At 41.4% G+C, this 14,428-nt stretch overlaps 1 protein-coding gene across 3 annotated transcripts in view; it reads left to right on the top strand.

Moving 5' to 3' along the window:
* Positions 1–14,428, top strand: part of Trmt9b (tRNA methyltransferase 9B (putative)) — a 75,944-nt gene that overhangs the window by 50,231 nt on the left and 11,285 nt on the right. For 2 of the 3 annotated variants that reach the window (XM_023717558.1, XM_023717559.1), the window contains exons 3-4: positions 4,599–4,692; positions 10,580–10,789. In XM_023717558.1, the coding sequence (XP_023573326.1) occupies positions 10,636–10,789 (154 nt within the window). In that variant the 5' untranslated portion in view covers positions 4,599–4,692; positions 10,580–10,635. The remainder of the gene's footprint in view (positions 1–4,598; positions 4,693–10,579; positions 10,790–14,428) is intronic. The other variant, XM_004633341.2, reaches the window with a different exon arrangement.

The raw sequence follows: 14,428 nt of genomic DNA, 5'->3' as shown, positions 1-14,428 counted from the left end.
CAGCTCAGACTCATACTGATCCTCCTGTCTCAGCCTCCTCAGCACTGGTAATACAGGCATGCACCACCACGCCAGGTTCCAGTGGCTGGCATGGTGCACCTGGGGTTCTGGGGCCAGCACGGCATGTGATACCAGGGATCGAACCTGGGTCGGTCCTTGCGCTTGCCAGGCAGGTGCTTAGACCACATCACTGTCTCCCCAGCCCTATTTAGTACTTGTAAATACTTTTCTAAGGGGTGAATACATTTTACATGAATTTTTAAAATAACATGTAGATGTTAAGTTTAAAGCACCAATTATTAAGTAAAACATGAAAACACTACAGATCTTACAATTATTTTTTATAAGTCTTGTAAACTCTCCTAACCAACATGAATTTTAACTTTAAAATTACAGTTTTGAGTATCTTTGAAATTTAAAGCAAAATATTATATTCTCTCTTTTTAACATTGTGTCCCCTAAGGCCATTTATAGTATTTATATTTGTCTTCAGTTACAAAAATGTGACAATTGTATGCCTACAAAATATCTTTAAATCAGAACTCTACTAAGGCTGAGAATCATGAAACACAGTCAAGAAAACTAAGTCTAGCTCCTTTCCTGTGCCCATGGCTCCACATGGAGGGGATTTTACAATTTATGACAAATGACTTGAGGACAGACTTGTGTAGAGTAAAGCCTTACAGAGGATGCTGAAGACAGTTCTAAATTGATTTATTTGCTCTGTAGTTAATCACTGAATGATACTTTGTGTTCAGCAGCATCCTAGGCACTATATACATAAATATATATAATACATATATGATATCGTCCTTATATGAGTCAACTGTTATGTTTATCTTCTGAGAGCTTATAATCTAGTCAGGAGCGTATTTAGAGTTGGGAGTCCAGAATGGTATGGGGGAACTGGCATAAGAGTAGTGGAGACAGTACATCTGCAGTGTATAGAAGTATTAGGAGAGATCAAGCCTGAAGTATCCATGACATATTTATGAAGGAAAAAAAGGCTTTGTGTTTAGCATTTAGGTAAGATTTGGGGAGGGGAAGGTGGTAAAGAGCATTTCAGATGACAGACAATAGTTCACTGGCCTTAGCAAATACTTGAATAAAAAACTACGTACAGGGACTGGTGAGATGGCTCAGTGGTCTAAAGCGCCTACTTAGAACAAGCTTAGCAAAGCACAGGGACCGCAGTTCAATCCCCCAGCACCACATGCCAGCCAGCCCCGCCCCCTGGTGGGCTGAGCTGGCCACATACACACACACACACACACACACATACACACATAAATAAATAAAATTTAAAAAGAAAAACTACGTACAAGGCCTATGCAGGAAAAATGAGTCACATGTTAGTCCTCTTCATGTTGTTAAAAGTACTTGAGGCCTGGCATTGCAGACAAAACCGAGGCTTATTTAGTTTACATTTTGGGAGCTTGCAGCCAGTCTTGGTGGACGCCCTTGTGTGGCCTCAGGTGAAGGCCTCCCTGCTGCTTCATCATGTGGGGAGTGGCATGTGGTGGGGACCTGCCTGAGAGTGAGCACCCACAGGGGAGACAGGGAATCAGAGGGGTCCAGGCCCCATAACAGCCTGCCCTCCTAAGAAGTGAGCTCCTCTACAAGGTCAGCTTCCCTAACTCCCTGGGGTGATGCCCCATGACCTCGTTACCCTACGGGGGCCCTTAAAGGTCCTTCCTTTTAATGGTTACACCTCCTCAATGTCACCCTGCTAGGGACTGGGTTGCCAGAGTGTGAACCTTCAGGGACACTCTCAAACCACATCCAAACCATAGCAGTAGGTTTCCTTGGCTGGAGCTGAGAGTTTATGACTATTCAGTAGCAGTGCACAGGGCTGGAAAGGTAGACTGCGACCAAGTCATGGAGGGGCTGACTGTAGAAGTGAGAACACAGGCTTCATTGCATGCACTGTAGTGGCCCTAGGAAGGGTTTTTCAGAGGAAGGGGTATTATTAAGCATTAGTATAGGAATATCAATCTATCTAGCACTGGCATGAAATACAGGTTTCAATCTGCATTTTTTAATTGATGGAGGGAACATTACAAATCATAGCCAGCAACCCAGAAACGACACGTGTGCCCTCCAGTCTCTGAGGGCGGGAGCTACCTTTGGAGATAAAGCAAAGCCTTCTCAGAGTATCCAGACCCTGGGGACCAAATACAGTGCTTCATCTTCTTGATGCCACAGTAGGAAAAGCTCGTCCTGGGAGCATATCTACTCCTCTGATCATTTTTACTCCTTATAGATGGTGCGAGTATGTGGCTGTTTGGCAGTGATCCCTGGGAAGTTACAGGCTTAGAAAAGAACTTTCTCGCTTTATTGTACTTGCAGACACCACACATTCAGAATCGCCCTTAAAGTCATGATTGTGGGATTCGTGGCTCAATATGTCCCTTTTCTCCACAATGTGGCAGTGGGAGAGATTGTTCATAGTGGGGTCAGGTGGGAGGAGGAGGAGCTTGCAAAGGGATGAGGAGACTGGGGGCTGTGGGTGTGCTCATTATCTTAATCAGCTCAATGTTTCCCTAAGAGTATCAAGTGATGCACTTGAAGTATGTCCAGATTGTCACACATGAATTATGCACAAATAAGAGTTAAAAATAAAATTAAGAACTATAATGCGATGCTTCATGAGTTACACAAGTATAACTCATTTGGCCAGAGTTGTTTCATTATTTATTTATTAAATATGTTTGGGGGCTGGTGAGATGGCTCAGTGGTCTAAAGCACCTACTTAGAACAAGCTTAGCAAAGCACAGGGACCTGGTTCAATCCCCCAGCCCCACATGGCCACACACACACACACACACACACACACACACACACAATAAATAAATAAAATAAACTTTAAAAAAAAGTAGTTAAATATATTTGGACCAAAAGAATTATGAACATACTCTCTAAAAACATGTCAAATGGACATCTTTCTTTCTTTCTTTCTTTCTTTCTTTCTTTCTTTCTTTCTTTCTTTCTTTCCTTCTATTTTATGTATTTAGTACAGGGTCTACAGGGTCTCACTACACAGATTGGAGTTGTAGTGATCCTTCCTGTTTTCCAGCCTCCCAAGCGCTGGGATTACAGGTGTGCACCACCATACCGAGTCTCAGTCGCAGTCCCAGTGTGCCCCTGGGGTCGGAGCCAGCACGGTAGGCTGGGGATCAAACACTGACCCCTGTGTCTGCCTAAGCAGCCTCCTTAATCCGATGAGCTATGGCCAGCTCCAAATGGGCATATTGAGTATTTTAAGCTGAAATCTCTTGAAGAGCTATAACCACAGAAAGGGCCATGTGATTTGCCTTTGCTTCCTTATAGAAAGATCCTTGTGCAAGGGCTAGCCCTCACATACCAAGTCAGAAAACAGCCTTGATGGTTGGAGATTCCTAATAGGGCCTGCAGTGAACCTGAATAAACAGAATCTTTGAAATGACCCTTATCTTCCCTTAGTTTCTGTATCAGCTACACACACACACACACACACACACACACACACACACACACCTCTCTTACTGACATTCCTAGAATTTACTACCCGAGTCCAGGGGTCTATTTTTCCTTATTCCTTCATAAAACTATTGCTCTTTGTTTAAAATGTATGAAAGTGTAAGTTATCACTCAAGTTTAGAAGCATCATTTCAGAATTCCTTTTTGTGACAATCTACATGGACATGAAAAATGGATAAATTTTTGTGCGTTTCGCTTATGAACCATCTCATGTATTAATTGGCTTCCTCAAGGTGGCCAAAAAGCCCTGAGACTTAAGTGGGGGTGAGGAGTGCAAGGGTGTCAGTGGCCTGCAGACACATTGTATAGGGCTTAGTGCTAGGTGCTGAGGGCTTAACTATGTGAGCTGTTGTTTCTTTAGAAACTCAGGTTCTAGAAGTTCTTGACGCTTTGAGAGAGCACTGTATTACTTTGTAGAATGTGATGCATTTCATGTCCTGTAGAGTTTAGGATTACGGGTGTTAGATTTATTTGAGAAAATTGGAGAGAGCCCCAGGGAAAAGTAGCTCTCAGTAGGAAGTTACATTTAAGAAGCAGATAAAATATGCATTCATTTTTCTCAGTTTTGTTAGAATACTCTTATAAAACAGAAAAATCAATACTTTATTGAGGAAATCAAGCTGTCTTTCAACGGAACATATTTGTTTTTATTTTTCATTATCTACACAGTCATCGTTTCTTACACTAAGCTAAGCTGTTTATTCCTTTTTTTTTAAGGGCAGAGGAACCTAACATACCTCAGTTTTTATGACCAGGAGAATTTCCTTGTAGAGACAAGCAAAGGAGAAATTGGCAGGCCACACACTGGCTGATAAAGTTTCTCCTCAGGAGTAGTCTTCATTTTTACAGATCATATTTGGTACATGAAGCAAGTCATGTGACTTTGCTAAAATTCAAGTGGGTGAAGTGTCACCCTAATCCCACACCTAGAGAAGCAAACCCAAATGCTTGTGACTGCTCAAGGAGAGCCTGATTCTAGAAACACAAAGTGCTGATGTCCTTCCTAGGGGAACCTACCAAGTTACTTCCAGCCTCTATTAGCTTCTTATTACTTTCTCTTCTCTTTTCCATTCTCTAAGGAATAAAAGCTGGGAATTAAAAAGAAGAAGAAGAAAAATAGCCTAAAACGTTTGGTGTGAGAAGTCCATTGAATTAGAGTGGATGCCTATGGAGGTAAGGGGAGAAATCCAACGCCTTAAATTCAGAGGAAATTACTGGCTCTTGGAGTCACTCTGGGACAGCAAGAATCCCCAGCCTCAGAAACAGAAGCGAAGTGTCTGTGCAGACATGACTCTTCCCTCTCCATTTATCTCTCTGCTTGCTCTGTCTGTCTTCATTCACTCTACCTAGCATAGCCCTTTCCCATATGGTAAGAAAGACGTTGTCAGTAGCTTGACTTTGACATCTTCCCAGCTCTGTGATGCTGGAGGCTGGGCTACCTCTTGATGAGCTCCAGGCAGAGGCAACTCAGGATGGGCTCTGCTGGACTCAGCTTCAGTGGCGAGGTCACTTCTGAGCCATGACTGTGTGCAGAGTCATGTGATACAGCAAATGGCCAGGACAAGGTCACTTGCCCATTCCAGGGAGGATAAGGTGCAAATTATCAGAAGAAGGGAGGTGATGAACTAATTCAGAACAATAAAGACAATATCTGTTCTAGTTTACTTAGGGCTGGATGTACCTAGAGTGAGCTTTGAAATGAAACTCTAGTCATGTGCTCTTTCCACTCTATTTAAAGCCACCTGCCATGGCATTTATGGTAAAATGTGAATTAGTTCTAATTTATCTGTGTATTACTTCATATGACTTCTCCCTTTTAAAGCATTTTCCCTTTTCTCATGACTCATTGAGGCAGTTAGCACAAGATCTTTCACTGCCCAAGCATGTGTCAGCTGAAGGACATTGAAACTGGACGTTCACTCCCATCTTCATATGTCTGACATTGTTATCTCTCTCCTCTCTTCTTCTGTCTTCTCCTCTCCTCTCTTCTCCTCACCTTTCCTCCCCTTCCTCCTCCCCCCTCTCTCCTCCTTCCTCCCCTTCCCTGTCATGCTCCCCTCCCCTCCCCTTCCCCTCCTCTCTCTGTCTCTCTGTCTCTCTGTCTGTCTCTCTCTCTGTCTCTCACATACACACAAACACACGCACACAAGATTCGTTTTTACCATTGGGATACACTTCTCCATGTTTTGCTCTGGCTTCTGTATGTGCATATGAATGTATCAGCTTTTGTTCTGAACTGTCTTTTCAAGGATGTTTGGCTAACAAACAACCTTAAAAAATAGTAGAAATTGTGTCTCTTTCAGGTAGTAGAGTTGCTCTTTCAGTCTATGACAGTAATATGTCTCTCTTCCAAGCAAGGATAGGTTGACTAGGGCTCCTCCTCACCCGTGGTACAAATCCACTGTGTGCAGCTTTACTGCTGGGGCCTGTCTCTGCATTATCTTCAAGTGACTGGAGGCCAGGAGGAACTGATGCAAGCTTGCTGCGTATGCTACTTGCTGTTCTGTGAGTATTAGAATCTCCTACCCTTGCTCGGGAGATAGCTCAAGGGCATAAGTGCCTGCCTGGCAAGCCCAAGGTCCCGAGTTCAATCCCCAGTACTGCTGCAACAACCAAAAGTCCATAGAATCTCCTATCCCTAACCTCAGAGTCTTGTACCTTCTTTAGCACCTGTGAAACCACAGCAGGCTCTTTAGTTAGCCTGCAAGCAGGGTAAGGTCTCAGATGTTTGGAGGTTCTTAACAGAGGTATAGTTTATTTCCAGTAAATACTTACCCTTTTTAGGTTTAAAATCAGGTTGGGGATATAGCTTAGTGGCTGAGGGCTTGCCTTGTATGCAGAAGGCTTTGATCCAGTCGCCAGCACTAGAAAACAAAGTTGTAAAACCACACCCACAATCAAAGTATGCAGTATTTATATCATCCTGAAAACTCCATTCTTTTCCCCTTTGCTGTTAGTTGTCTCCCTGCTTCAATCGCAGGCAGGCACTGATCAGAATTCTGTAAACCTTAGACTTGCTAGTTTACCCTTATAATTATAAAAAGAATTTTAAAAATTTCTCAAAGTTGAAAACTATAAACAGGAAAAGGGCCTGAGCACTGCAGAGTGAGCAGGATGTCACCATGTCACCATGGCAGTAGACAGGAGGGGGAGCACAGATGGGGCTGTGTTGGAGTCAGAACAGACAGGATGTGTGAATGACAGGTCACGTAGAAAGTCCAGGAAGTGGGGGAAATGTCAAGTCATGTGATTCTGAATAAGCCTGTTGGAGACTTCTGGGGTGGGCGTCAGTGATACATTAAAAATAATACTAAAAAAAAAAAATAAAAAAATTCAGTCATGACCCTTTTCTGCAGGTTTTTTTGAACTTCCGTAATGTGCTGGTTTGCGCTTTGGAATCAAAGGAGGCGCGCTACCTGTAGCTCTGACAGCTGACTCTATATGGAATGTTCTATGTGTCTGGAATTTGACAGCACAGATTAGAAAGCCCAGCCAAACTAATTTCCCTAATTTGTTTCACTTAGAATCCTGTGCTTCTGTTTTACTATTAGTCTTACTATCTTAGTAATACTACCAAATCTCCAAAGATTTAACTTACAAAGTAAACCTAAAATTCAGATGGAAAGTATTGTAGAAACTTTGAATCCATGGAGTTTCAAAGCTGTCGTATTGGATATTCCAGCTCTGTGAGTCAATAATTATGGTCAGCAGTTTATTTCACAGCAGCTAAATTAACTGTAAAATACAATACAAACAGGACAGGTTCATACTGATCACTTGTCTTGAAAACAGCTGTCTGTTATGAGTTCTTATTTATAGTAAAGTCTAAAAAAACTTCAGGAAAAACTAAGAGGAAGGTGTCCAAACAGTACTGTTCATATCCTACAGTTTCTGAGCTTAAATTGGAGACATTTCAAAAATGCGTATTGGAAGAAATCAGGTTTCTGAGAGTTGCTGCTTGACATTGGCAAATACATGCTAGGCCCACACGGAGAAGGACCCATGCAAGTTCAAGGCTAGCCTGGGCTACAAAGTAAGTGTAAGACCTGTCTGAGCTGCATAGCAATACCCTGTCTCAAAAAGACCAAAAAAAAAAAAAAATCAAGCTGTAAATAAAATTTAGAGGCAGCCGGATAGCTCAGTGGACTAAAGCACCTGCTTAAGAGCTACAGGGACTGGAGTTTGATTCCCTACATGCCGTGCCAGCCCTGCCCCTGGGGCACTGTGAGATGGTGATTGAGACCGGGCATGGTGGCACATTCCTGTAATCGCAGCACTTGGGAGGCTGAAAACAGGAGAATCATTATGAGTCTGATCTGTGTAGTGAAACCCTGCAGACCTTGTACTAAATATTAAAATAAATAAATAATAAAGTAAAATAAAATTTATATCTTCCAGGAGTCTTCAAATTGTATTTTCTGTTTGATTCTTTGGGAGCAGGATAAATTAAATAACATTAAATTTGAATATACTGGATTTTGACTTTTAAAAAAGCATCAGTTTAAGAGTTTGGGTGTTTCTCATTGGTAGTCAACTAAAGTCACTTGTTAAATTCCATCCTAAGGTGTCATAAAATCTGGTAATAAGATTTGTTAGACCTCACACATTAAATCATACCTTGGTAGGAGTTTGTTCTAGGACATTTTGTAAGGAATATGGACATATAGGGCCAGGAGATCAAGAACAATCTACTATTGCTTTTAAGAATAAATTCTGAAAATCTCCATGCAGTGGTAGGAATTTTGGAATTACAGTATACTCATTTGATAACAATTACAAGGAACAATTGTTTGGAACAAGAATCGACAGTGGATGCTCAAACTGGTGAATGTGCAAGAGAAACATAGTATTTGCATAACCTTAAATATCTTTCCGTAAGATATTTCTCCACAACACAAGGAAGAGAAGCTACAGTGAAGTATCTTGGTAGATGCTATCTTACACAAGTGCTTCCTACCTCCAGGGTGGAGGTAGTGATAGAAAGAAAGAGGCTGTCCAGGGTCAGTGTTCCCTGCTCTACACTGACCTCCCCTCCACACTCCCAAGAGGGACAGCAGTCGCTTCTTGCTCCTTTTGTACTCAGTGTTAAGAATCCTTTCTGCTCATAGATACTTGTCTGCCTCTCTGTTGTGGGCCTGCTGAGTCCTAAGTGTGAGAGATCCAACATCAACTAAAGCAATTTCCTGGGGCTTTCTGGGGGTGTCAGGAGCCAATTAATACAGCAATTGCAGAACTTGGTGGTCTGTAGAGGCAGGTGTGGGATGCAGTAGCACACAGGAAGGTGCTGGGCTTCCTAACAGGCACCAGCAGAGACAGCCAAGTAGGTTTGTAAGTTATTGACAGTACTTTCATGATTTCAGTTAAAAAAAAAAAAAAACATTCTGAACCCCTGACCACTGCTCTAGGAGATCCCTCGCTCACATGATCCAGTAGAAGAAAGGATTAATTCCTGAACAGCAGGGGCCGCCAGGATCTACTCTTGTACTTTTCTTTTATTTTTTTTTCCATAATTTTATTGAGAAACAAATAGCAATGAGACAGTTTCAAACCAAATTGGTAGGACAGTTTCAATAATTAACACATTGCATACATTCTTCCTAGTGGTTAATTGCTGTACAAGATGCGGATGATATCTTATTTACAAACCCCATTAGAACAAATCCCTCTATTGATTAAGAGAATGTAACTATATATCTATCCTACCCACTTTGAATACACAGATACCAAATGGACATTCATCTGTATCCCCTTTTTTGTTAAGTTTCATCATTTAAATATTGTACTTTTCTCATTCCTTTCTTTTTTAAAATGTTTAAAAATCATTTATTTATTTACTTATTTATTTGGTACAGGGTCTTGCTACACAGCTCAGATTCATAATGATCCTGGGGATTATAGGCATGTGCCATGAAGTAATGGGGATCAAACCTGGGTCCTTGCACTTGCCAGGCAGGCACTTAGACCTCCAAGCTGTCTCCCCAGCCCTCTCATTCCTTTCTGATTGCCGTAGCCCAGCATGGAAGTTCAGGAACACCTTCCTGGAGTAGGTGATACCCACACCAAGAGTGACTAGAAGTTAGGTATATCACAGTATGTTCAGGCCCCTGGGTGATAGGGAGTGTGTCACATCTGAGAAATCCTGGATCACTGAGTATTGAAGAACTTTGAGAACAGGCTTCATATGAACAACAAAAACTTGATTGGACAAGCTGTAAAATGACTTTGAAAATGACCAAGATAGGAAACAGCACATTAAGGTTTATATTTCAGAGTATGGCATATTTAAGGAGAAAGAATTGAAGAACCAGAAAAGTTGTTTGTAGGCACTTGAAATAGTTCAAATAAGAAATCAGTCCCTTTCTTAAAATAGAAGAGGTAGTGGATGCAGAGAAATGGTTGGAATCCAAAGATATTAAAAAGGTTGAACTCACTGGGCTTCTTGATCATGTGATGAGCTACCAATTATAAAATCTTTAAAATCTATTCTGCACCCAATAAAATGGTCTTACCCAAAGTAAACCATTTGATAAGAATGTTGGCCATGCTTCCAAAATTAAGAATTTATCTTGCACAGAAATAAGATGAAAACTATGCATTTATTAGTCTTTGGCCAACTAGGGTGAGGTTTTTTATTATTTTATTGAGAAAAAAATTGCAATGAGACAGTTTCAAAACAGGTTGGTAGGAGAGTTACAACAATCAATACATTGCATATTGTTGTCTTTGTAGTAGTCATTCATAGCACAAGATGCAGACATGATATCCTGTCCAAACACTATTAGTACAAATCTTTCTTCTTATTGAATTAAGAGAAAGTGGCTATATATCTATCCTAACTATTTTGTATATACAGATACAAAATTGTCCTCATTTATATCTCCTTTTTTTGTTTAGTTTTGTCAGAGATGGGTATTCCCTTGCCATTTAAATATTGTAGGTGCATGAATTCAGCAAAATAGGGTGAGATTATACTGAAGGTTTCATTGCAGTGTTAAGATAATATAAGAATAGCACACTTTTGCAGTCGCAAGTGCTGATGGTAAGCCTGACTCCTGTGCAGCTATCCCCCGTGCATAGCCTGATCTTCCTGCCTTGGGCCGACCTGCCTTTCCCAGGATGGATCCCGAAGCTGCCCGGCTGGAGAAGCAGCACGTGCATGACGTGTACAAGAGCACTGCTCCATACTTCAGCGACCTGCAGAGCAAGGCCTGGCCTCGAGTCCGCCAGTTCCTCCAGGACCAGAAGCCCGGCAGCCTCATCGCCGACATCGGTAACCTAGGCTTGTGCTATCTAGTGTGAAATAAGTTCCACTGTACATGTCCTTTGCAGATATATATATATATATATATATATATATATATATATATCAAGAAGCCTGAAATTGTGTCCATGAAATGCCAGTCTTCAGATCATTCACTTTACTGCAGAAAGTTTTATTTTCAAGTCACCAAGCACAAAATATCCTCAAACTTATGTGTAAACAGCAGCATCTTCAGGGGCCTTGGTGGTTTTATGCCTCTGTAAAAGAGCTACAATTGTGGGGTTATGGAAAAATTCTTATACTCTCTTAATAATGTAACAGATCCTTTACCTTATTTATTCTTTAGGTATTCTATTATTAGAACATATCTTTTATCACTATTTCATCTGGAGAGCTTTTGCCCAGTATCTTTCTGAATTAAGATGTATTAAATCACATCTCAGTATATCTAAGACTAGTATTTAAAATGTGGTCAGCTTCCCGCTTGGAGCACGCCAACCAAAACTACTTTCATGCAATTATATGCTGACTGTGCCCATGAGAATCTGAAGTCTATAGTTAGATACTCGTAGCCTAGTTTGACATCACTCACTGCTGGTAAGAGAAACAGACAGACACGTAGAGCTTCTGGCTTTGTAAAATAAGGAGTGAACCATGTAGCGACTGGTGCATGTTCACTTTCAATTTAGGAGTCTTGGAGAAAATCTGTCATGGTGATATATTTTTTTTTAAATCTGGTTTCAGAAATTGGGGCTCTAGTTCATTGCTTTGCAAGTGCGAGGCACTGAGCTCTGCCCCCGAGCCACAGGAGGGTAAGACAAAAGCTGATTTTAGAGATACAAAGTATCTGGATCTTAAAATTAGTGAGGAGAAAAAGAACTATTCAATAAATGGTCTTGGGAGAACATAACAGGACAGTAAGAGCTACTTCTTCAAAGCTTACTCCAAGGTGAATTCCAAGTGGAGCAAATATGGAAGTGTAGGGAAATGAAAATATTCAAGGACTAGATGACAGTTAAGATTGTTTTATCCAGGCATGGTGGTGCATGCCTTAATCCCAGCACTTGGGAGGCTGAGGCAGGAGGATCACTGTGAGTTCAAAGGCAGTCTAGGCTACGAAATGAATTCAAGGCCAGCCTGAACTATATATTTATCTAGATTTATTTTGCAATCTAAAATAATATACGTACTATTTTTAAAAAGCAGAGGGCTTCTCTGTGCATATGACAAACATGTGGGTACACACATGCCAAACATTCACAAAAGAAAACAATTGACTGTAATTATTGATACTTATTGTTAGGTTAATTTGTGACCTGAAGATGACCAATTAAGGCCGATAAATTCATTAGCACCTCAAGTAGAGCAGCGTGAGCAGGGCGTAGGCAGGACAAGTGGGCAGCAACTTTGAAACCTGGCTTGGCTGGAAGGAGGAGGTCAGCTGGTTTGAAGCGCAGAATACAAGTTAGCCTGCTGCACTGGGTTAGGCGGGTGCTTTAAACTAAAATGGGTTCTAAGAAGTTGACATAAACGCTGAATTAGTGAATCATTATCCCAATAGGAAGGCCAAGAAGGTTTCTCCTAAGCCTTTGGACACAAAATCCTTTTGTCGATTTGTTAGTGCATAACCTTAGTTGTTGTATTTCTGTTTAAAGAATCTTAGTTACTACCATGTGAGAGGACCCGTGGAGGGCAGGGGACAGGCAACATCACCAGATGTTGTGAAGGAACGTCGGAAAGTTAGGAGCTTACTGATACAGTGCAAGGATCAGTAGGCTGGTTCTAATCTGGGACCGCAGGGTCAGTGCGAGAAGGTGGGATTTCTTTAAGTGATTGAAGACCTGGAAAGGAGCATAAGTAAATTCTCTCCGAAACGTACTGGCAAGGTTCTTGTTAATATTCTAGGAGCACCTGCCTTGTAACTAAATTTGTTCCTCAGATGTTCAAATGGACAGGTCATTTATTTTGACCCCCGCCAAAGGCCCTGTCTCCTTAAAAAAAAGATATATTTGTATGACTGGTTAGTACATGCAGAGCTCTCTTTAACAAGCTTTCGCTGTTGAGGGATTTGACACCTCTGTTACCAACCGCTATATTTACTGTTTCTCACTCATGTGTCAACATTGAACTCACAGCCAGCACACTGGTAACTCAGGCCTGAACAAACCTGATCTCTCACTTGTCCACAGTGGACATCCAGGGTCTTCCTCTCTTCAGGAGCGCTAGAGTGCCTGGGAACCATTTTAACAAGGAAAATGTCCAGTAACAATTCAGAACAATGGGGCGCTAAAAGGAGTTTGGAAAGGACTGGAATAAAACCAATCTCATGAAGAACAAAGAAAAATTACATTTATTTGAGGCTTATTAGGACTGCAATATAAAAAACAACAAATTTAAATAGCCTAGAAAATATGCTTTGAGGTTTTATAAAATGTTAGCTTTTATTTTGCTTTGGCTTTGGGAGGGCTCCACTGGAGGTTGAGCCCAAGGGCTCCTGCATTGCTAGGCAGGATCTCCATCAGTTGGTTACATCCCCAGTCCTTTTTATTTTTTTAAGTTTTTTTTTTTTACCCCAGTCCTTTTTATTTTGAGACACAGTCTGCTAAACTGGCAAAACTAACTTCCAACTGCCTCAGCTTCCTGAGTAGCTGGGATTCCGGTTGTGGGCCACTGTGCCCAGTTGATGGCTGTTTTTATAATTTAAACTTAAAGGGATATTGTTAATTACAGGGCTTATTTGTCAGAAATTGTTACTGATGGGGCAGAAGATATAAGAAAGGAGTCAGGCACAGCTCCTAGGTGGGTAGGGGAGGTAAGGGAAGGCAATTTTATAAACTGTTACAAAGACTAGTGAATTACATCCTCTCAAAAAAATTGTGCTTGGCTCCAGTTTACCAAGATAGCATGTACTGGGATGGGCAGATAGTTCAGTGCAAAAGTTCATCGGTGCCTTGCTGGAAGACTGGTTTAATGAGGCCTCCCTGTTCTACTTGAAGTGCCAGGAACCAGTGGTACAGGGCTTTGATTTTCTTCCCTGACTACAGGATGAAAGCTGACACAAGAAGCCTGGGCATGTGAATCCCACTTAACTCACAAAGTTTGCGGCAGTGTGGGTGTACACTAGGAATCACTCACTCGGGGGCTGTGGGGAGTACTGCATTCAGGGCTAGAAATCAGTCTTAGCAAGAAGAACAGGGAATGTGTAATTTTTCAGTCATGACTTGCTGTGTTAATAGCTGTAACTCCCCCTAAAAATTAAAATGTTCCATAAGTTGAAAAATCTAGACAAGTATAAATGAAATGAAAAGATCAAATACTAAGTAAAATAGCAACATTTCTGATAAAGAAACATGTAATTTTCTTAATCTACAGGGCATGTTTCAGTCAGTGTTATTAAAAAGCCCAACATTCTGTGCTTGGCTACCACATGGATGGGTTTGGAGGGTGTGATACTTAGTGAAAAATAAACCAGCCACAGGAAAACAAAGACAGCTGGATTTCTCTTAACTGTAAGAGTGCAAGACAAACAAAAACAAACAGCAGGGGCTGGAGAGATGGCTCAGTGGTCTAAAGTGCCTACTTAGAACAAGCTTAGCAAAGCACAGAGACCGCGGTTCGATCCCCCAGCACCACATGCCAGCCAGCCCC

This window comes from Octodon degus, unplaced genomic scaffold (assembly GCF_000260255.1).
Source record: "Octodon degus isolate 3935 unplaced genomic scaffold, OctDeg1.0 scaffold00053, whole genome shotgun sequence".
Classification (NCBI taxonomy): domain Eukaryota; kingdom Metazoa; phylum Chordata; class Mammalia; order Rodentia; family Octodontidae; genus Octodon; species Octodon degus.
The sequence above is the reverse complement of the archived record's forward strand: the minus strand, read 5'-3'. Positions and strand labels throughout refer to the sequence as shown.